At 38.7% G+C, this 23,780-nt stretch overlaps 2 protein-coding genes across 2 annotated transcripts; both read right to left on the bottom strand.

The window, feature by feature from the left end:
* Positions 1-216: 216 nt before the first annotated feature.
* LOC115924263 lies at positions 217-7,379 on the bottom strand. The gene is made up of 3 exons (XM_030986357.1): positions 7,040-7,379; positions 6,354-6,452; positions 217-650 (listed from the first exon to the last, which is right to left on the bottom strand). The coding sequence occupies exons 1-3, from the start codon at positions 7,116-7,118 to the stop codon at positions 295-297; spliced, it is 534 nt and encodes a 177-aa protein (XP_030842217.1). The 5' UTR covers positions 7,119-7,379; the 3' UTR covers positions 217-294.
* A 1,422-nt stretch (positions 7,380-8,801) lies between these two features.
* LOC115924201 lies at positions 8,802-22,904 on the bottom strand. The gene is made up of 7 exons (XM_030986099.1): positions 22,812-22,904; positions 20,982-21,335; positions 20,289-20,387; positions 12,340-12,684; positions 11,655-11,753; positions 9,344-9,691; positions 8,802-8,941 (listed from the first exon to the last, which is right to left on the bottom strand). Exons 2-7 carry the CDS (start codon positions 21,058-21,060, stop codon positions 8,802-8,804), a joined length of 1,110 nt encoding a protein of 369 aa, XP_030841959.1. The 5' UTR covers positions 21,061-21,335; positions 22,812-22,904.
* Positions 22,905-23,780: the final 876 nt, after the last annotated feature.

The raw sequence follows: 23,780 nt of genomic DNA, 5'->3' as shown, positions 1-23,780 counted from the left end.
ACGAGAAGATAGAGAAAAAAGGTGACATATGAGTAGGTCAAACTGCTTTGAAATTTGACAATTGATTCCACTATTTTAAAAAAAATTACTTGTGGTAATTAGTAGGCGCATTAAATTCACCGTCTTAATACTATTATTTCTGGTATAACTGGAAACATCGTTTATCTTCATCAGTCGACAGGTGTTGAATAATTCAGCTTTTTTGTAACTGGAAAGATACCAGTTATCACTGCTCCGATACACAGAGCTTTATATTCCACCTATATTTTAAAAGAACATTAATCCCACACTAGCTCACTCACTTGATAAGTCATTTGAAAATATTCGCACGTCCATTTGAAGCCTAGAGTTACTCTTTCCTGCTATAGCAGCAAACCACATCTCATTGGTATTAACATAGACGTCATCGGGAAAATTGGATATAATTTTATAGATAGTCCTGATGACAGACTGTATGTCAGACGGATCGTTACCAGTCCCTATTTCGATCTTATCAGCAGCATAGTAGAGATTTAAAGACTGGAACACAACTTGAAATCCATTCGTAGCGTTTGTTTGTAGCAAGGTTGCGTTATAAAATCGTGTTGTAAAGGTGGTTGGTAAGGAGATTAAATGTGATTCGCCTTCCTGAAGAAATGTTGCTGAGTTATCTGTAAAGATATTTTTAATTTCAAGACATGTAGGAAAGAAATTAGTATAAAGAAGAAAAAAGGAAAACAACAACAAATAAATTTCGAATCTGTCGATGATTCTGATCAGTTTTACAACTAGATTGCTACTTAAACTTCATCACCTTCACCAACTAATCTGGGAGCTTCTCTCCAAAAACAACCCTTCACTATCCATACGATTTGACCCCCTTACGTTACTTAGATCATTTAGGCTATTCTAGAAAAGCTTGTCGACCTGACTCTATCTTTCAGAGCTCCTCAAAACAGAAACCAAACTCAGGTCGGTTTCAACCCATCTACCTAATGCACGAAATATCTTTGCCAGAGATTATTGCTGGACATTACAACCAAAAAATACATTTTCTCACCTAAATCATATGGACACCATTTTTAAAGAAAATATTCTCTGTTTATTCCAAATTTGTAAAGACTGACTTGTTCTGATATGCGGTCATACGACTTCATATTGAACAAAATCTGGTACCCAAAAGCTATATTCGGACTGCCAAATTTTGTTATCAGCGACCTAGATGGTCTCAATAACTTTTAGGGGTCAAGTCTTGTGAGTGAAATGTGTGACAATTTCAGGATAAGTCCCTGGCCCCTACCGAGTTCTGAAAAGACGTTGGAAAAAGAAAAGGATACCATTTTAGGCCTTAAGCCCAAAATACATAACCCCAGTGACTAAAATATCTAAGAAAAGTCCATGAGACAAACGTAACAAGTCTGTCTTTAAAATGATGAAGAAAATTCACCCTTAAAATTGCAAGACACTCATGAATTTCACAATTTCATGAAACAGTTGACAAGAATGTGAGAGAATGCGAAATGTATGGCTTAATATTTCAGCATCTTTATTTCGATTATTCCATGTCCGTGTAGCTGTGCAATGTTTCGTGAAACCTGTTATCAACAACAAGTTGCAACAACTGTTAAAAGCTACAGAAATCGTGGCATTTGATTGACAGAGAGCAAATTTATCATAGAAATCTAGAATGTTGTTATTAATAACAAGTTTAACATCAGAAACTAAAATTGACATATCATAATAACTATACATACGACTTCCTTCGAAGAACGTAGCATTTGGTGACGTTGAATTTCATTTGCCACTTGTCTGCCTATGTAGATAACCTGTTCAGATCCGTCTGGAGGATTACTGTGTCGTTGATCGTCTTAATCGCTCGGTAGAGTATGCAATCATCTGCAAATAGCCTTATACTCGACGAGAAGTTTATATTTATATTATTGATATAAACGAGGAAAAGGAGAGGGCCGAGGACGGACCCCTGCGGTACGCCTGATAGTACCTCAGCCGAGGCTGAGCATTCCCCATCAACGACTACTCTCTGTGATCTTGTTGTCAGCCAAATGTTGATCCACTTAAGAAGTTGGCTTTGAATGCTACACTTTTGAAGTAGGAAGAGAGGTCTTTGATGGGTTACCTTATCAAAAGCCTTGCTGAAGTCGAGAATCATAACGTACTGTTGAGTACCCTGGTCGAATGATCGTATCAGATCTTCTATTGTAAGAATGAGCTGGCTCTCACAGCTTCGGTGCTTCCGAAATCTCTGCTGTTTTTCACTTAAGAAATTTGATCGTCAAGATGCTGGATGATGTGTCTGTAAATAGCATGTTCCAAAATCTTACAAGAGTGAGATATTAAGGAGACTGGCCGGTAATCCTCTGGCGAGTGACGGTCTCCTTTCTGGTATATAGGAAGAACGTTAGCAGACCTCCAATCAAGTGGGATGTCACCTTCATCTAGGAATTTTTGAAATATCGCAGTCAGAACTGGAGCAATCACATCTTTGGCCTATTTGAGAATGATGTTGGGAATTTCATCGGGACCGTGTGCTTTCTTCACCTTCGTGGATCCGAGGAGCTTGGTGATACCGTCTATATTGATGGTCAAGTCAGGGAGTCGTGGTAAGTCTCCAGGGATGCCTTCACTAATCTCGTCATGCCAGGTATTAGGTATAGGATCCTCAAGGGTGAATACTTGGCAGAATTGATCGTTTAACATCTGGGCTTTTCGCATGACAGAGATGCTTCTCGTCCATTCGGGTGTAGTACAGGAGCACCAACCGTGTCCCTTCTTTTGCTTTTAAAGTATGAAAAAGCCTTCTTGCTGAACCTTTCTCCCGTGTCAGGTATGAAGATCGTAGTAAGGTAGATCTTGTGGGCTTCTCTGTTCCTTGATCTGAATCGAGGTTGGAGTAGTTTGTACCTGCTCCAGTCTTTGTCGTTATTGGTGACTTTAGCCTCGATTCTGGCTCTCTTCTTCTGTCTAGCCATTCTACTGAGGTGTTTGTTCCTCAATGGTAGGTTGGGTCTACTTTTAGTGGTTTTAACTGGTACATGTGAACTGACTGCTTTTTGGATTGCTTCTTTCAGGAGGTTCCAGCAGAGAGATGCTGACTTATCAACGGAATCGTTGAGGATCTTGTTAGTGGATTCTTTAAGATCATCCCTAAGGCTATCCATATTGGTTTTCTTGAACTGGTAGATTTTCCTGGGCTTGGTCTTTGCTAGTTTGACATTTAATGAAAAATTGCAGGTTACAGCTTCGTGGTCGCTCATCCCTTTCTCTATTGCAACGTCATTCACAAGGTCAGGGATTGATGTGATGACCAAATCCAGGATGTTACCCATTCGTGTAGGTTGAAGGACCATTCGTGTAGGTTGAAGGACCATCTGTGTTAATCCGAGTTGATCGATTATGTCTAACATGAGTTCTTTGATATGAAGACCATACTGTGGATTTGCATCTATCATCACGTTTTCCTCCCATTGAATACTTAGAAGATTGAAGTCTTCGGTCAGGATAATGTTGGGTAGTCTGCTTCTCATTATCGAGTTAATATTAAGAAGTAGGTTGTGTAGATCAGAAGGTCCGCTACTTTGAGAACTGTAGAAAGCTACAACTATCAGGTCTGGTTGGTTGTTTACTTTTACTCTGATAGCTAAAAGTGGGCATTCGTGAGGTAGTTCCAATAATATAACTTGAAGTGTGTGTCGGAATGCTATAAGTATTCCACCTCCCCAACGGTCTCTGTCTTTTCTAAATATCCCATATCATTGAGACTGGTGTATTAACTCTTGGTTACTTAGTTCATTGTCAAGTTTAGTTTCGGTGGCTACAACTATATCAGGGTTTAAGTCCTCAATAATAACCTGGAATTGGGTTTGTTAGTTCATAGATTTCAAATTGCATACGTTTAAGTTGAGAACTCTCGGTCCTTTATCAGATGTGTGGTTCATATAAGACGGAGGAGTACTAGGAGTAGGATCAGGAGTTGAGTTCTCAGGATCAATTGAACATGAACCACACGTAAATTCAAGTTTGTTTTCATCAGTACTGTTAACCATATCCTTATATTGGGCTGGGCTGATGTTCGCACATTTAATGAGTGTCCATTCGCTACATGTATCACAGTCGACAGCACCATGATTGACTGCAACCGGTCTTTTGCATTTAGTATGAAGGGGTGACCAAAGTTCGCGGACATTTTAGAACATATTACAAAATGTGATATTCGAACTACGATTTCTCATATTCTACACAAATTTATTGATTTCAATTATAACCAAAGGGACGGCGAAGTTTTTAACTACAGATTAGTTCAACTAGAAAATTTTATCGTCGAAGGACTTCGGAGATATCGCGATCTAAAAATTCGATGTCCGATCGTTCGTGCGCGCTGCATCTAAAAAAGTCATAAAAACAACGAGACCTAACTTCACGCACGGGGGTTTACAGTTGATTTATCAAAAAGTGTGATCCATCGAAAATAAGGTAATATCATAATTTGCAAGGCAAGATATCATACAATCAGTTAGTACCACTCTTTACTTACAATTTTGAGGAAATCTGCTCTCAAATTGAAGATTTTCAGACCCTTATCGGTAAGTTGATCATTTTTCGGAACGGACGCAAAATTGCAAAATTTGCCGATCTTTTGTCAATATTTTCACAATTTCGTACCCAATTCCAAAGAAAATTTCACTTCTGGGTAATTTTATGTTCCTCTTTCCATTGGTGATATCAGATTTTCGTAATCTTACTGATTTTTGAGATAGCGAACTTAGGTCACGCGCGAACTTTGGTCACACCACCATACATGGAAATTTACAGGAAACTGGCCCAGGATCCTAGCTGGTGTACATCTCCACATTGAAGTATTAAAATGAGGAGAGCAAGTGATGCATAGATATAACAAGTAATGTGTTGCATGTTGATACCGAACCGGAAACCCTTTCAAGAAAGTAAGCCTGGAAAGTACTAGCTAACAGTGGCAATGGCTTAAAAAGAGCTAGAGCCCAAAAAACATTCACAACGTATGAATGTATGACTATGACGGCGAGATTCCAGAAGAAGGGAGTCAATATTGGCTTCTAAAGTTCCAGCAGTAGTCATTAGTGTTAAAAAAGCCGATAATAGAAAACGCTCACAATCTGTGAATTCTATGATAAAATATGTAGTTATAGTCCAAACGGTGTCAAGAACGATCGATGCGCGATAAGTTAATGCACATGAGTTAATGGCTAATGCACATCGTCCATCTTTAACTTATTTATCGAATCGAAAGTCTAAAAAGTCTTAAATGTCACTAATTAAAAAAGATACACATCCAAATGCACGAAGTAGGCCGGGAGCCTATAGTATTCAGTTCACCAACATTCAACAAGATGGAAACATAGTCTAATTATACTTGCGAACTTCGATGGAGGGTGGAACGGGAAAAAGCACTTGGCGTCCAAGGCGCACACGCTATCCATGTTTGGCATGTACTGTAGTGAATACAACATCGATCTCAGTTCGAATCCAAATGTTAGTTATCCTCAAAATCCCTCGAAAAATTTACTAAAAGCTGAAATAACTTATCCAAAACAACTATCGTGTTTTCAAGAATCAAATTTATAAGGTTAAAAATATGGATGCACAATTTAAAAAGAAGATTTAGACAGATCTTAGTTAGCCAAATCTCCGCGATGAAAAACTACGTCTCTCTCGCTCGATAGCGCCCTCTCCTCTCCTTGGGACCAGGCTTTAGGTTTTCTTCCGGGAGCTCTGTGATTGGTGTGTCATAATGTAGGAAAAAGAGCATTATAGAGTACCGAAGCTGTGATATCATAAACATCTATTTTTAGAATTTCTCAATTTTTTCTTCATTTTCCAAAAGAGCATAAAAAAGAATGTCCAAATGTCGAAAACCAATTGAATAATATGTTAAGTTTTGGCTGTGATATGACCATCTAAATAAATAGATATGTCCTATCGGAACTGAGTGTTATATTGCTCTGGCTCGTAATGTTATGAACCAGAGCAATATAACACTGAGTTCCCATTGGAAATCTTTTTATTCAGATGGTCATATCTCCGCCAATACTTAACCTATACAATTGGTTTTCGACATTTGGCCATTATTTTTTATGTTCTTCTGGAAAATGAAGAAAATATTGAGAAATTACCAAAACAAATTTTTGATGTCGTCACGCTTCACCACTCTATAATCTTTTTTGATAACACACGCCATAAAATAAATACAAACACATATTGGAAATATCAGAAGAGGCATTAGGTTATTATTAATATATGCTACAATTTCATAACTACAACAGAAAACTGTCATAGCTTTAAGGAACGCAGTACCAAATATCCGTTTTTCTTTGACTTACTGCATGCCAATTCGTCCTCGTAACGATTGCATTGATAAAGTCCATCACATACGACAGTCCGTGACACGTTTCTGTTGGATCTCGAACAAGGAAACACGGCTAGTAGAATAGGCGAGAAGATAGAGAAGAAAGTGACATATGAGTAGGTCAAAATGCTTGGAAGTTTAACAATTGATTACACCAGATTTAAAAAAAATATTTTCTTGTAGTATTAGGAGCGTTTAATTCACCTTCTCAATACTATTGTGTGTGGTAAAACTGGAAACATGGTTTATCTTCTTCAGTCGACGGTTGTTGAATAGTTCTGCTTTTTTTTAACTGGAAAGATACCAGTTATCATTGCTTAAAAACACACAGCTGTAGAAGTGTCGTGGTCGAGTGAGTACGTCGCCGGACTTTCGGTCCGTGGTTTGAGTCTCGCCGCGGCACTAATGTCCTCTGGCAAGACATTGATCTACATTTGCCACACTCAATCCAGTTGAGGTAAATAGGTACCTTGCAGGAATTAATTGCATGAAATGCTGAAGCACTGTAATGGCAGCTAGGCTAAAGCCAGGGTAATAATAAATGCGCCTTGGAATATAAATTTTAGATAGACGGCGCTATAGAAATACTTATTATTATTGTTATTATTAGATTCCACAGATATTTTTAAAAGAACATTAATCCCACACTAGCTCACTCACTTGATAACTCATTAGAAAATATTTCAACGACCATTTGAAGTCTAGAGCTCTTTATTGCTCCTATGGCAGCAAACCACATCTCATTGGTATCTACATAGACATCATCGGGAGCGGTGGTTCTATATCCATAGAAAGTTGTGATGACAGACTGTATGTCAGACGGATCGTTACCAGTCCCTATTTCAACTTTAACATCACTATTGAGATTCAAAGACTGGAACACAACTCTAAATCCATTCGTAGCGTTTGTTTGTAACAAGGTTGCGTCATAAAATCGTGTTGTCGTGGTGGTTGGTAAGGAGATGAAATGTGATTCGCCTTCCTGGAGAAATGGTGCTGAGTTGTCTGTAATGTTTTTTATTTAAAGACATGTAGGAAAGAAATTAATATGAGGAAGAAAAGAGTAAAGTAACAAACAAATAAATTTCGCATCTGAAGATGATTCTGATCAGTTCTACAACTAGATTGGTCCTTGAACTTCATCACCTTGCACTAACTAATCTGGGAGCTTACGATTCTGATCAGTTCTACAGCTAGATTGGTCCTTAAACTTTATCACCTTCACCAACTAATCTGGGAGCTTCTCTCCAAAAAAACAACCCTTCACTATCAGTACGATTTGACCCCTAGATCATTTAGGCTATTCTAGAAAAGCTTGTAGACCTGACTCTACCTTTCAGAGCTCCCCAAAACAGAAACCAAACTCAGGTCGGTTTCAAACCACCTACCAAGTGCACGAAATATCTTTGCCAGAGATTATTGCTAAACATTACAACCAAAAAATACATTTTCCCACTTAGATCATATGGACACCATTTTTTAAGGAAACATGTTGTAAAGACTGGCACTTCCTGATTTGCAGACATATGACACTATATTGACAGGAATTTGGTGCTTGGAACCAACTTTGGGGTTCGGGAGGAGGAGGAGGAGGGGGGGGGGGGGCTATTCAACAGCTACATTCAGACTGCCACACTTTTTTTAACACCGACCTAGATGCTCTCAATAACTTTGAGGGGTCAAGTCGATCGTGGGAGTGAAATTTCTGACAATTTCAGAATAAGTCCCTCGCCCCTACCGAGTTGTCAAAAGACGTTGAAAAAAAGGATACCCTATCAGGCCTTGACCACAAATACCATAATTCAGGTGACTTAAATATCAAGAAAAGTCCATGAGAAAACCAAAACAAATCTGTCTTTAAAATGATGAAGGGAGTTCATCAATAAAATTGCAAGACACTCATGAACTTCACAATTTCATGAAACAGTTGACAAGAATGTGAGAGAATGCGAAGTGTATGGCTTAACATTTCAGCATCCTTATTTCAATTAATCCGTGTCCGTGTACTTGTGCAACGTATCATGAAACCTGTTACCAACAACAAGTTGCAACAACTGTTAAAAGCTACTGAAAGCGTGACATTTGATCGACAGAGAGTAAATTTATCATAGAAATCTAGATTTTGTTATTAATAACAATTTAACTAGACTGTTCATTAGAAACTAAAATTGACTTATCGTAATAACCATACAAAGGACTTCCTATTGACAATGTGCTGTGCTTGGGACCAAGCTTTTGATTCTCTTCCGGGAGCGCTGTCATTGATGTGTCATTATGTAGGAAGAATGCATTATACCATCTTCTTTGATAACGCGCGCCATAAAATAAATACAAAGACATATTGAAATATCAGAAGAAGCATCAGGTTATTATTAATATATGCTACAAATTCATAACTACAACAAAAATCTGTCATAGTTTTTTAGGAGCGCAGTACCCAATATCCTTTTTCCTTGGACTTACCGCATGGTACTTCGTCCTCGTAACGATCGCATTGGTAAAGTCCATCGCACACGACAGCCCGTGACACGTTGATGTTGGATTTCGAACACGCAAATACGGCTAGTAGAATATAGAAGATAGAGAAAAAGGTGACATATGAGTAGGTCAAAATGCATGAAATTCTTACAATTGATTCTACTATGTTTTTTAAAAAAATTACTTGTAGTAATTATTCGCGTGAAATTTATCTTATAAAAACTATTATTTCTGGTAAAACTGAAAACATGGTTTATCTTCTAGTCGACAGGTGTTGAATAATTCAGCTATTTTTTAAATGGAAAAATACCAGTTACCATTGGTTCGGGTTATAGTCTTCTCTTAATCAGAACACTGTGCGCTTAGAAACATCAGTATTAAGCGCCTAATAAATGTTATGTATTATTATTATTATTATTCGATACAGAGAGATTTAGATTCCACCGATATTTGAAAAGAACATTAATCCCACACTAGCTCACTCACTTGATAAGTCATTAGAAAATATTTCAACGTCCATTTGAAGTCTAGCGCTCTGTATTGCTCCTATGGCAGCAAACCACATCTCATTGGTATTAACATAGACATCATCGGGAGCGGTGGTTCTATGTCCATAGAAAGTTGTGATGACAGACTGTATGTCAGACGGATCGTTACCAGTCCCTATTTCGATCTTATCATCAGCATAGTAGAGATTCAAAGACTGGAACACAACTTGAAATCCATTCGTAGCGTTTGTTTGTAGCAAGGTTCCGTCATAAAATCGTGTTGTCGTGGTGGTTGGTAAGGAGATGAAATGTGATTCGCCTTCCTGAAGAAATGGTGCTGAGTTATCTGTAAGATTTTTTATTTCAAGACATGTAGGAAAGAAATTAATTATAAAAAACAAAACAACAACAACAAGTAACTTTCGCATCTGTAGATGATTCTGATCAGTCCTTCAACTAGAGATTAGTACCTTAACTTCATTACCTTGGACTGACTATTAATCTGGGAACCTCTCCCGAATAAAACATCTTACACTATCCGAAGATTTGACCCACTTAAGTTACTTAGACCACTTGGGGTATTTTATAATAGCTTGTCGACCTGACTCTATCCGAAAGAGCTCCTCAAAACAGAAACCAAACTCAGGTCGGTTTCAACCGATCCACCTTATGCACGAAATATCTTTGCTAGAAATTATTACTGAACATTACAAAAATTACACTTTCCCACTTAAATCATATGGACACCATTAATTTTGTTTCCTTTCTGTTATTCCGAATTTTAAAAGACTGGCTTGTCCTGATATGCAGACATATAACTTCATATTAGGGACTTTTAGATTTGCACGACGAGAGCGTGGACTGCCAAGCTAGACATCCTTTTAAAGGTGAAATTCAAAGAAAATCACAAATATGTCAACTATTGTATCACTAGAAACTGGTAAGCTAACAGATGGCCATCGTACAAGTTTTAGGTCAACTACATATCGGGTGATTTATAAAAAATACAAATACAACCACCTCCATAGCAGCTGGGATATACAAGAGATTCGCCGGAAAAAATAACGATGTTTTAATGACGTCACTATATGGACCACTCACTATGAATATGACTGACAAAGAAAGCGGACAAAATATACAGTTCCTCAGGTAGACAAAGGAACATCCCTTCATTGCTATTATGTAAAAATGTGTAGAACAGGTGAATATGCATGTGACACCTGTTCTACACATTTTTACATAATAGCAGTGAAGGGATGTTCCTTTGTCTACCTGAGGAACTGTATATTTTGTCCGCTTTCTTTGTCAGTCATATTCATAGTGACTACTGCCCAAGCAGACGACATCCCATAAAGAATGAACATATTGCGAAGCTATTATTTGTCAAATTATAATGAGTTTAGTGCATATAAATGTAATGGCATGTCAAACCATTCAAAAGGGGATATGACCCGATTCCGATAGCTAAAATCTTTTGCATGTAAATACACAGGATAGGGATTAATTAACAATCAAAGAAACCAGACTTTCAAATTGAAAACCTCCCGGAATGATATTAAGGGCGGCATTTGTTCCCTCTTGAAACGCCGAACATACAGCGGTGTGTGCAGCTGAATATACAATGGCGTCTTATTTTGTTTACAAGCGACAGATTCCTTTATTTTTGTATCGCTGCATTTGTCATCAAAATAAAACTATGCGCGAGGCAATAGATTATACATTTAGCCTGGCGGTAGTGAAGTAAGAGAAAGAACTCAAGAGAAGATGAAAACACAGGCACTGAAAATGTGTGAGATGTCATGGGACATCGTCTGCTTGTGCAAATCATGTCCATACTGTGATCTCACACATCTCAGCAGCGTTCGAAGAGCTATTCAGGTGCTATGCCGGGGCTATATTTAAGCGTTTTGTAATTTATGATAATCATTACTTCGAATGTTTCCAAGCATTGAATTGTGATAACCTTGTCGAATCAAAGTTTCAACTTTGCAATAATGAAAATAAAGTTAGTTTTTAAAATCAATGAATATCTATTTTAAGGCAATATGACGTCCTTTTACGGCACTGGCAGTGTCCGGCAGTGCCTTAAAAGGATGTCACACATAGCAGTCCACGTTCTCGTCGTGCAAATCTAAAAGAACCTAGTGACAACAAATCTGGTGCCTTGACCAAACTTTGGGGTTCGGGGGGGGGGGGGGGGTAACCCGACAGCTACCGTATCCGGACACCTTCCCCCTGGACATCCGTCTCCCGGATAAACTTAAAACTTAAAAAACGCGGTACCATATATCCGTTTTTCTTGGACTTACCGCATACTAATTCGTCCTCGTAACGATCGCATTGATAAAGTCCATCGCACACGACAGCCCGTGACACGTTTCTGTTGGATCTCGAACAAGGAAACACGGCTAGTAGAATAGGCGAGAAGATAGAGAAGAAAGTGACATATGAGTTGGTCAAAATGCTTGGAAGTTTAACAATTGATTACACTAGGTTTAAAAAAAAAAAATTCTTTTAGTAATTAGGAGCGTTAAATTCACCTTCTCAATACTATTGTGTGTGGTAAAACTGGAAACATGGTTTATCTTCTTCAGTCGACGGTTGTTGAATAGTTCTGCTTTTTTTTAACTGGAAAGATACCAGTTATCATTGCTTAAATACACACAGCTGTAGAAGTGTCGAGGTCGAGTGAGTACGTCGCCGGACTTTCGGTCCGTGGTTTGAGTCTCGCCGCGGCACTAATGTCCTCTGGCAAGACATTGATCTACATTTGCCACACTCAACCCAGTTGAGGTAAATAGGTACCTTGCAGGAATTAATTGCATGAAATGCTGAAGCACTGTAATGCAGCTAGGCTAAAGCCAGGGTAATAATAAATGCGCCTTGGAATATAATTTTTAGATAGACGGCACTATAGAAATACTTATTATTATTGTTATCATTAGATTCCACAGATATTTAAAAAAAACATTAATCCTACACTAGCTCACTCACTTGATAAGTCATTAGAAAATATTTCAACGACCATTTGAAGTCTAGAGCTCTTTATTGCTCCTATGGTAGCAAACCACATCTCATTGGTATTAACATAGACATCATCGGGAGCGGTGGTTCTATATCCATAGAAAGTTGTGATGACAGACTGTATGTCAGACGGATCGTTACCAGTCCCTATTTCGATCTTATCAGCATAGTAGAGATTCAAAGACTGGAACACAACTTGAAATCCATTCGTAGCGTTTGTTTGTAACAAGGTTGCGTCATAAAATCGTGTTGTTGTGGTGGTTGGTAAGGAGATGAAATGTGATTCGCCTTCCTGAAGAAATGGTGCTGAGTTATCTGTAAGATTTTTTATTAAAAACATGTAGGAAAGAAATTAATATGAGGAAGAAAAGAGTAAAGTAACAACAAATAAATTTCGCATCTGAAGATGATTCTGATCAGTTCTACAACTAGATTAGTCCTTGAACTTCATCACCTTGCACCAAATTATCTGGGAGCTTCTCTCTAAAACATAACCCTTCACTATCCGTACGTTTTGACCCCCTTAAGTTACTTAGATCATTTAGGCTACTCTAGAAAAGCTTGTAGACCTGACTCTATCTTTCAGAGCTCTTCAAAACAGAAATCAAACTCAGGTCGGTTTCAACCCACCTACCCAATGCACGAAATATCTTTGCTAGAGAGTATTGCTGGACATTACAACCAAAAAATACATTTTCCCACTTAAATCATATGGGCACCATTTTTTTAAGGAAACATGTTCTGTTCTTCAACAGATTGTAAAGACTGGCACTTCCTGATTTGCAGACATATGACACTATATTGACAGGAATTTGGTGCTTGGATCCAACATTGGGGTTCGGGAGGAGGAGGAGGAGGGGGGGGGGGGGGCTATTCAACAGCTACATTCAGACTGCCACACTTTTTTTTATCACCGACCTAGATGCTCTCAATAACTTTGAGGGGTCAAGTCGTGTGATTGAAATTTCTGACAATTTCAGGAGATGTCCCTCGCCCCTACCGAGTTGTGAAAATACGTTGAAAAAAAGGATACCCTATTAGGACTTGAGCACAAAAACCATAACCCCAGTGACTAAAATATCAAAGAAAAGTCCATGAGACAACCAAACCAAACCTGTCTTTAAAATGATGAAGGGAGTTCATCAATAAAATTGCAAGACACTCATGAACTTCACAATTTCATGAAACAGTTGACAAGAATGTGAGAGAATGCGAAATGTAAGGCTTAACATTTCACCATCCTTATTTCAATTATTCCGTGTCCGTGTACCTGTGCAATGTTTCATGAAACCTGTTACCAACAATAAGTTGCAACAACTGTTAAAAGCTACTGAAAGCGTGACATTTTATTGACAGAGAGCAAATTTATCATAGAAATCTAGAATTTGTTATTAATAACAAGTTAACTAGCCTGTTCATTAGAAACTAAAATTGACCTATCGTAATTACCATACAAAGGACTTCCTATTGACAATGTGCTGTGCTTGTGACCAAGCTTTTGATTCTCTTCCGGGAGCTCTTTGATTGGTGTGTCATATGTAGGAAGAAAGTATTATACCATCTTCTTTAATAACGCACGCCATAAAATAAATACAAAGACATATTGTTAATATCAGAAGAGGCATTAGGTTATTAGGTCGAGCCTCCTACTCCGATGTCGACGAGCGACCAGATGAAAGAGTACCGAGACGGGCATCGCCAGCGCCGCTTGTTGGAGGTACCTGCTGCTGTTTTCGAAGGCACTGACGCAAATCCTTCGACTTCGATGTCGACGAGCGACCAAACCAATGAGTTCCGACAAGGGCATCGCCAACGCCGCTTGTCTGAGCTACCTGATATTGTCGTCGAAGGCGACTCGATGATCAAGCACATCGAGGGCCGACTCCTGAGCCGAAAACATCGAGTAGTCTGCCATCCGAACCCAGGGGCAACGGTGGCTGATATCTCCTCTAAGAAGGCTACTGAGGGTGTACAGGCGAAAGGAGACGTCGTTCTACATGTCGGGTCAAATGACTTGTCGAAAGGTAATGGTAGTACATCCACCGCCGATGACATCATAGCATTAGCAGACGTGATTGCAGCAAAAGGCTGTGATGTATGCTTGTCTAGTGTTATACACCGCAGATGGGAATCGGTTCATCAGAGGCGCAGTGTCGATGGTGTAAATGGGCGACTGAAAAGAGCTGCCCGTGAAAGGAGATGGGGTTTCATAGACAACGATAACATAGGTGACAGGCACCTTGGCAGAGATAGGGTCCACATTAATAAGGCAGGACAAGCTGTTCTTGCCTCCAATCTACGCCACTTTATTGAGCGACCACAAGGGCCACCTACACCTACTCAGCAAATGTCCTACGCTGGAGTTGTTGGATCTTCAACGCAGGATTTCGAGATGATTGCACCGAGAGGGAGGCTAAAATCTGCAACTGCTCTTCCAATGCTTCCACTGACAAAAGCTCAACAGGGGTGGCACGAGCATCTACGTCTCGTCATGGCAACATGCAGTTAAACTCTGTCTCTGGTACTGGCATACTACATCATAATCTTCAGGAACAATCTCATGAACTGAGTAAGAGTATCATTAAACAGAAGGTGGTTCAGTTCCTCCGTTTAGAAACAGGGGCTTAAAATTTGCTCATTTGAATATTCATAGCTTAGTTGCTAAGATTAACGAACTTAGATTACTTCTGAGAAATGCATCACTTGATGTTATTGGTTTAAATGAAACATTTTGCGACTCCATGATTGATGACTCTGAATTGTATATAGATGATTATATTTTATTACGTAGAGACCGTACGCGACATGGTGGTGGTGTGGCTGTACCCAAGAGGTTCAATTATAAAAGAATAGATGATTTGATTTCATCTACTTTGGAATGACTTTGGTTTGAATTGCATTATCCAAATAAGTCTCCCATCCTGGTTGGAGAGTTTTACAGACCTCCAAATTCTCACGTTGATTTCTTTGAAGAATTAGACGGAAATTTGGACTCTGCTCTCTCGGAAGATATGAGCTGTATTATTTTAGGTGATTTCAATTGTGATTGTATGCCACACCAACTTGATCTGAATGCTGAAAAGTTAATGTTTTATACAAATATGTACGGGCTAAGTCAGCTAATTGATACTGCGACAAGAGTTACAAATACCTCTTCTACTTTAAATGACTTGATATTTGTATCAGACAAGGAACTTTACAATGAATGGGGAATATTTGAAACTAGCATAAGTGATCATTATTTGGTGTATACGGTTCGCGATTTTAGTGCAAAGATCCATACAAAATCAGAATACGCAGAATTTCGCTCGTTTAAAAATCTTGACGAGGAGAAATTTTACAGTGAATTGAGAAGTACTCCTTGGCAGGTCATAAAAGATATAGATAATGTTGATGTTGCGTGGGATATGTGGTTGACGCTATTCAATAATATAATCAACAAGCACATACCAGTATTTAAAAAGCGGATAAGAAAAAAGGCATGTCCATGGATATCTGACGAGATTGTTAAGCTTATGACAGAACGTGATAAAGTTCTCAAAGCTGCTAAAGCTAACAAAAGTGATGATCTTTGGGACACCAAAGAGAGAAAAAGAGAATATAATGCAGACCAGATCTCGCAAAATCATACCAATAGTAAGCAAATGTGGAGCTGTTTGAGAAACCTTGTGCCTAAGTCATTACCTATATCTCCCAATAGCATAAATGTTGATGGTGCTAATGTGTCAGACAATGCAAATATTGCTGAAGCTTTTAATGACTTTTTCATTTCTAATGCTACTAAGATTACAAAGGACCTGCGAAGGAATACGTCTCAACTGAGAGTAGACGAGGACAATAATATTGGTCCAACTCGTTCACAATTTAATTTGAATTTGATTACTGAGGATTTTGTATTGAAACAGATTGATAATCTGAGTATAGATAAAGCAACTGGTGAAGATCACATCAGCTGTAAACTTTTAAAGATGACGAAGAATGTTATCGCAGAGTCTCTTTGTGATATCATTAACAAATCCCTATCTACAGGAGTTGTTCCACGTGAATGGAAAAAGGCTCGGGTGGTACCAATATTCAAATCTGGAGATATCTGGAGTCTAGTGTTGCCACGATTAGATTACTGCTCTGTTGTATGGTCGAACAGATTTCATTCTCATACAACTAAGCTGCAAAAAAAATCAAAAGAGGGCCGCAAGAATAATATTGAACAAGACATATGACACACCGTCGGCTGATTTGTTCACAAGTCTTAAATGGATGACACTAGACAAGCGGTTTGAGTTAAGTCGCGTTATGATGATATATAAATGCGTTCATAACTTAGCACCTTCTTACCTTCAGGTAGGCTTAATCAGTCCTAATGATGTACATGAGCATCATACAAGGCAAATAGACAGTGGATGTTTACGTGTGCCTAGATTTCACACTGATTGGTATAAGTGTAGCCCAATTGTTTCTTCCATATTTAATGGAATAAGCTAGATAATTCGTTGAGAACGGCTTCCTCTGTCAATTCATTTAAGAGATTAGGGACTTTTAGATTTGCACGTCAACAGCTTTGACTGCAACGTGTGACGTCATTTTAAGGCACTGCGCATGCCTCCACGCGGCAACACACGGTAACTGGGTACCTCACGGTCCCAGGCAAAACTGTAAGGGATCTCGGAGCAGCTTTGTGCCCCAGACTGCAACGTGTGACGTCATTTTAAGGCACTGCGCATGCGTTACGTCGTCTCAGTCGGCGATCGAGAATGTGTCAACCTTGATTTTCCTAAATCTAGTACATACATACACATTTATGTGAGGGTCTGGAACCCTCACACAAACAAGCATATATCCAAAATCGAGGCAGTACAAAGGCGAGCAGCAAGATTCACCCTCCAGAGATATCGTCGTATGGCCAGTGTCTCGGCCATGATTCAACATCTGAAATGGGAGAGCCTGGAGAGGAGAAGAAATGCTGCAAGCCTCCACCTCATGTACAAGATCCAAAACGACACAATAGCCATCAATGCACACCATTACACAGCACCCATGATTGCCAGCAACACACGACAGTATCACTCAAAGAAGTTGCTGGCTATCCCATCCCGCACCCAGCTCTACCAGAATTCATTTTTCCCTCGGACAGTAACTGCGTGGAATGCACTTTCAAAGATCACCCTTGACGCTACTTCACTGGAGGGCTTCAAGGGAGCGCTTCCACCAAGCATCTAGACCAAGAACTAGATAGTTTATTCCTCAGCACTACATCCTGACTTATGGATCCTGCTGAGTATCGTCGTAGAAGTAGAAGTATTTATATTTATATAGCGCCTTTACATGCTCAATTTACTAGTATGCCGCGTGCGCATAAAATATAGAGTTCCTCAGGTAGACAAAGGAACATCCCTTCCCTGCTATTATGTAAAAATGTGTAGAACAGGTGTCACATGCATTCACCTGTTCTACACATTTTTGCATAACAGCAGTGAAGGGATGTTCTTTTGTTGAGGGTAGAATGAGGAACTGTATATTTGCAATGACGAACCTTCGTCATTGCCTTGTTTTCGTTCACATTCTGCCCCATTAATATTCTTATCGTCCAAAAATCACATTCGTTTTGCACGTAGTGTTTGTTATTCCTAGTTAGGTGCTTTCCTCATGTCCTTTTCATTTCAAATTTCATAGACATAGTCTCTAGCATCTCATCAAGGTCACCTACTTTTTCGATTTTTGAAATCACTCATGCATAACCGTCCAGACGCCATTTTGTCCGTTTCTGGTCCATTTTAAGGCCTTTCTTTCTTCCTTCTCATCTCCACTATCCTAGATCCTACAAACTTCTAACAAATTCCTCTAGATAGTCTGAGAGATGTTCTTTCATCTGCGACATATGACTTGACCTTTAAAATGCCATCTTCGTACTCAAAATTTAAATCTGAAACTGACTCCGTCAAAAATCTCTCAAATTCTTGAAAAATGGACCCCTAAAAATCTAAAACTGCCCTAACTTTCTCATATAAACTTCGTTTTGTGTTTAAATCTTACATTATCCTTATCTCATAATTGCACATAGCCATGCCAAATTTCATGCTCCAATGTCTATGCAAAACATAAATAGCGCCCTCTAAATTTCTGGGAATTGGCTTTCTTTCTGTGGCCGTATCTCCATAATGGCTTGGCAAACCCGTACCCTTTTTTGGATTTAGATACTTGAAGATATGCCCTTTCCAGCCATATACAAAATTATATACCCTAACACTGACCAACTTTGAGAAAAATGCCCTCCAAATTCGCCATTTTCGAGAAAATTCCAAAATAACTTCAACTTGCTCTAAAATAGCGATCTTTATACCTATATCAATGAAACTTGGCAGATATATGTATCCATATAAGTGACAACTGTCTGCCAAGTTTAGTAAAATTTTAATATGTCAGCACAAAGTTATCGCCAAAAATGATGAATTTGCTATGCATTACGTAATAGCGCCTATAATGCGTGCAGTACATTGCGCGCAGATGACAATGGTTTTAAACTGACCGCAATGAAGTGCCCTTTCGAATGATCCCAAGTATGGTATATGTTCACATAGAAAATTTTGAGTAAATCACATTTGAATAAGGGTCACTATACGCTTTCCGCCCAATATTATAACACGTATCGGCTAAGACGGCATTTCTCAGACTTTTTTTCGCCCCCTAAACATCCTTTTTTTTTCTTAAAATTTTGCAGTGACATTTAGAGTTGCAGTACGCAGGGCACCTCGTGGCCGGATTTTTGAAATTGGTCGAGGGGGTCATTAAAGACGCCATTTTGTACTATAAATCTATTTTACATCACGTGTTTCGATTGGTTTCTCATAGAAAAAAAGAGAGTGGTTTACAATAACAACCATGAAATTCTCTTTCCAATGATACCAAATACGGCCCATTAAGAGACATCAAGAGAGAGAGAGAAAAAACAATTTAACTCCGGTCATAATACAGATCCTGTACGTTTTCCGCCCATGCATTACACGCATTGTCTATGGGACATATCGGGTTCACGCTTTTGGCTCCCAGAACGATCTTTATTGCAATGACGAACATGCACCAAATCCCGTTGGTTTTTGCACGCATTGCTTGCGAGCCATTTCTAGGTTCTTTCCCTATCCCAATTTCTTTCAAACTTCGTAGGCATAGCCACTACCATCCCATCAAGGTCACTGTTAAGGCGTTTCTTTCGCCCTACCTATCTCCAATATCACATAAGCTACAGACTTCGTACGAATTGCTCTGGATAGTCCGAGAGAAGCTCTTTCGTTTGACACGTAGAAACATGGCGTCATTGCACGCACATCGTTGTGACACGATTGCATTTCTAGTTTGTCCTCTTTCTTTGTCCGTGATGTTCATAGTGTTACTTCCTGCATGCATGTATATCGTCGAGTGCAATCTAAAAGATTTCTAATTGTAGTCAACATGTGCAGTTAAGTACGTTGACACGCGTGATTAGCGGCGTTCGTCGTGTTCTCGTCCACTCAATCTAAAAGTCCCTAATGTTTTTAAACAAAGTTGTAATTTGTGAATGGCTCAGCCGAACATACACTACGTGCATGTTCTGTAATATTTACATGACTTATTCACATAATTGCGACTTAATTAGTATTTTCCTATTGACACTACTGTTTACTAGGTTAATGATATATGTTTATTTTGCAAACGAGTATTATTTTTGTAACTGTTCTGTATAAATGTTATAAACGATGTAAATATGTTCATTCAGGGCCCCATGGAAGACCACTACTTGTTGGTGAATGGGCTACCCTGTCAAAAGATTAGAAAAAAACAAAAAATAAATAAAATTATTAATATATGCTACAATCTCATAACTACAACAAAAATTTGTCATATTTCTAATGACCGCAGTACCAAATATCTGTTTTTCTTGGACTTACCGCATACTAATTCGTCCTCGTAACGATCGCATTGGTAAAGTCCATCACATACGACAGTCCGTGACACGTTTCTGTTTGATCTCGAACAAGGAAACACGGCTAGTAGAATATACGAGAAGATAGAAAGAAAAAGTAACATATGTGTAGGTCAAACTGCTTGGAAATCTTACAATCGATTCCACTATGTTTTCTTTGATTACTTGTAGTAATTAGGCACGCTAAATGCACCTTCTCAATACTATTATTTGTGGTAAAACTGGAAACATGGTTTATCTTCATCAGTTGACAGGTGTTTAATAATTCTTCTTTTTTGTAACTGAACAAATACCAGTTGTCATTGCTCAGATACACAGAGCTTTAGAGGTGTCGTGGTCGAGTGGATACGTCGCCAGACTGTCGATCCCAATTTGAGGTCCGCGGTTCCAATCCAGCCGCGGCACTAATATCCTTTGGCAATACATTGATCGAAATTTGCCAAACTCAACCCAGGTGATTTAAATGGGTACTCGACAGGAATTAATTCCTTGAAATGCTGGAGCGTAATAATAATAGGTAATAATAAATGCGCCTCGGAATAGAATTTCTAGATAGATGGCGCTATAGAAATACCTATTATTATTATTATTATTATTATTATTATTATTATTCCACCGATATTTTAAAAGAACATTAATCCCACACTTGCTCACTCACTTGATAAGTCATTAGAAAATATCCGCACGTCCATTTGAAGCCAAGAGTTACTCTTTGCTCCTATGGCAGCAATCCACATCTCATTGGTATCTACATAGACATCATCAGGAGCAGTGTTTCTAGGTCCATGGATAGTTAATATTACAGACTGTATGTCAGACGGATCGTTACCAGTCCCTATTTCGAACTTAGCATAAGCATAGCCATTGATGAGATTCAAAGACTGGAACACAATTTGAAATCCATTAGTAGCGTTTGTTTGAAGCAAGGTTGCGTTATAAAATCGTGTTGTCCTGGTGGTTGGTAAGGAGATGAAATGTGATTCGCCTTCCTGAAGAAATGGTGCTGAGTTATCTGTAAGATTTCGTATTAAAAGACACGTAGGAAAGAATTGAACTGTGTAATTAGTAGACACATGATGTAGTGAAGCGTCTAGTGCAGTCACTATGAACATGACAGACAAAGAAAGCGGACAATATATGCAGTTCCTTAGGTAGACAAAGGAACATTCCTTCACTGCTATTATGTAAAAATAAGTAGAAAAGGTGAATATGGATGTGACACCTGTTCTACACATTTTTACATACTAGCAGTGAAGGGATGTTCCTTTGTCTACCTGGGGAACTGTATATTCTGTCCGCTTTCTTTGTCAGTCATGTTCATAGTGAGTAGTATGTAGAAATAGATTAGCATAGTGTAGTTTTAGCATAGTGCTTGCAACTTCTGCTTTAGCTGCTGCCGCTTGCTAACCGCAAGGTGAAAAGGGAAGTCGATTGCGTATATAAGCCTTCCCCTGCCAGTACAAAGCCTCTCCTCCACCAAGACTCTTACAGTGCCTCCACGCGGCAACACACGGTAACTGGGTACCTCACGGTCCCAGGCAAAACTGTAAGGGATCTCGGAGCAGCTTTGTGCCCCAGACTGCAACGTGTGACGTCATTTTAAGGCACTGCGCATGCGTTACGACGTCTCAGTCGGCGATCGAGAGTGTGTCAACCTTGATTTTCCTAAATCTAGTACATACATACACATATTTATATTTATATAGCGCCTTTACATACTCAATTTACTAGTATGCCGCGTGCGCATAAAACATAGAGTTCCTCAGGTAGACAAAGGAACATCCCTTCCCTGCTATTATGTAAAAATGTGTAGAACAGGTGTCACATGCATATTCACCTGTTCTACACATTTTTACATAACAGCAGTGAAGGGATGTTCTTTTGTTGAGGGTAGAATGAGGAACTGTATATTTTGTCCTCTTTCTTTGTCCGTGATGTTCATAGTGTTACTTCCTGCATGCATGTATATCGTCGAGTGCAATCTAAAAGATTTCTAATTGTAGTCAACATGTGCAGTTAAGTACGTTGACACGCGTGATTAGCGGCGTTCGTCGTGTTCTCGTCCACTCAATCTAAAAGTCCCTAATGTTTTTAAACAAAGTTGTAATTTGTGAATGGCTCAGCCGAACATACACTACGTGCATGTTCTGTAATATTTACATGACTTATTCACATAATTGCGACTTAATTAATATTTTCCTATTGACACTACTGTTTACTAGGTTAATGATATATGTTTATTTTGCAAACGAGTATTATTTTTGTAACTGTTCTGTATAAATGTTATAAACGATGTAAATATGTTCATTCAGGGCCCCATGGAAGACCACTGCTTGTTGGTGAATGGGCTACCCTGTCAAAAGATTAGAAATAAATAAAATAAAAAAATAAAATTATTAATATATGCTACAATCTCATAACTACAACAAAAATTAATGTCATATTTCTAATGACCGCAGTACCAAATATCTGTTTTTCTTGGACTTACCGCATACTAATTCGTCCTCGTAACGATCGCATTGGTAAAGTCCATCACATACGACAGTCCGTGACACGTTTCTGTTTGATCTCGAACAAGGAAACACGGCTAGTAGAATATACGAAAAGTAACATATGTGTAGGTCAAACTGCTTGGAAATCTTACAATCGATTCCACTATGTTTTCTTTGATTACTTGTAGTAATTAGGCACGCTAAATGCACCTTCTCAATACTATTATTTGTGGTAAAACTGGAAACATGGTTTATCTTCATCAGTTGACAGGTGTTTAATAATTCTTCTTTTTTGTAACTGAACAAATACCAGTTATCATTGCTCAGATACACAGAGCTTTAGAGGTGTCGTGGTCGAGTGGATACGTCGCCGGACTGTCGATCCCAATTTGAGGTCCGCGGTTCCAGTCCAGCCGCGACACTCAGGCGCGGATCCACGAGCCCAATTCTTTCGGCCCGGCTATGGCAAGCCCATTGTGTAAAAACTAGATAAACTCAGTTTATCAGAAAAACTGTGTTTATCAATGATAAACTGAGTTTACCAACTGATAAACTGAGTTTTTCTGATAAACTGAGTTTATCAACTGATAAACTCCGTTTATCTGATAAACTCTGTTTATCTGTTGATAAACTGAGTTTATCTGAGAAAAACAGAGTTTATCTAGTTTTTACACAAAGGGCTTGCCATAGCCGGGCCGAAAGAATTGGGCTCGTGGATCCGCGCCTGGCGACACTAATATCCTTTGGCAATACATTGATCGAAATTTGCCAAACTCAACCCAGGTGATTTAAATGGGTACTCGACAGGAATTAATTCCTTGAAATGCTGGAGCGTAATAATAATAGGTAATAATAAATGCGCTTCGGAATAGAATTTCTAGATAGATGGCGCTATAGAAATACCTATTATTATTATTATTATTATTATTATTATTATTATTATTATTATTATTATTATTATTATT

The sequence above is a fragment of the Strongylocentrotus purpuratus genome, unplaced genomic scaffold (assembly GCF_000002235.5).
Source record: "Strongylocentrotus purpuratus isolate Spur 01 unplaced genomic scaffold, Spur_5.0 spur5_scaffold_15, whole genome shotgun sequence".
Classification (NCBI taxonomy): domain Eukaryota; kingdom Metazoa; phylum Echinodermata; class Echinoidea; order Camarodonta; family Strongylocentrotidae; genus Strongylocentrotus; species Strongylocentrotus purpuratus.
Note: the sequence above shows the minus strand (reverse complement) of the source record. Positions and strands in the feature narration are given on the sequence as shown.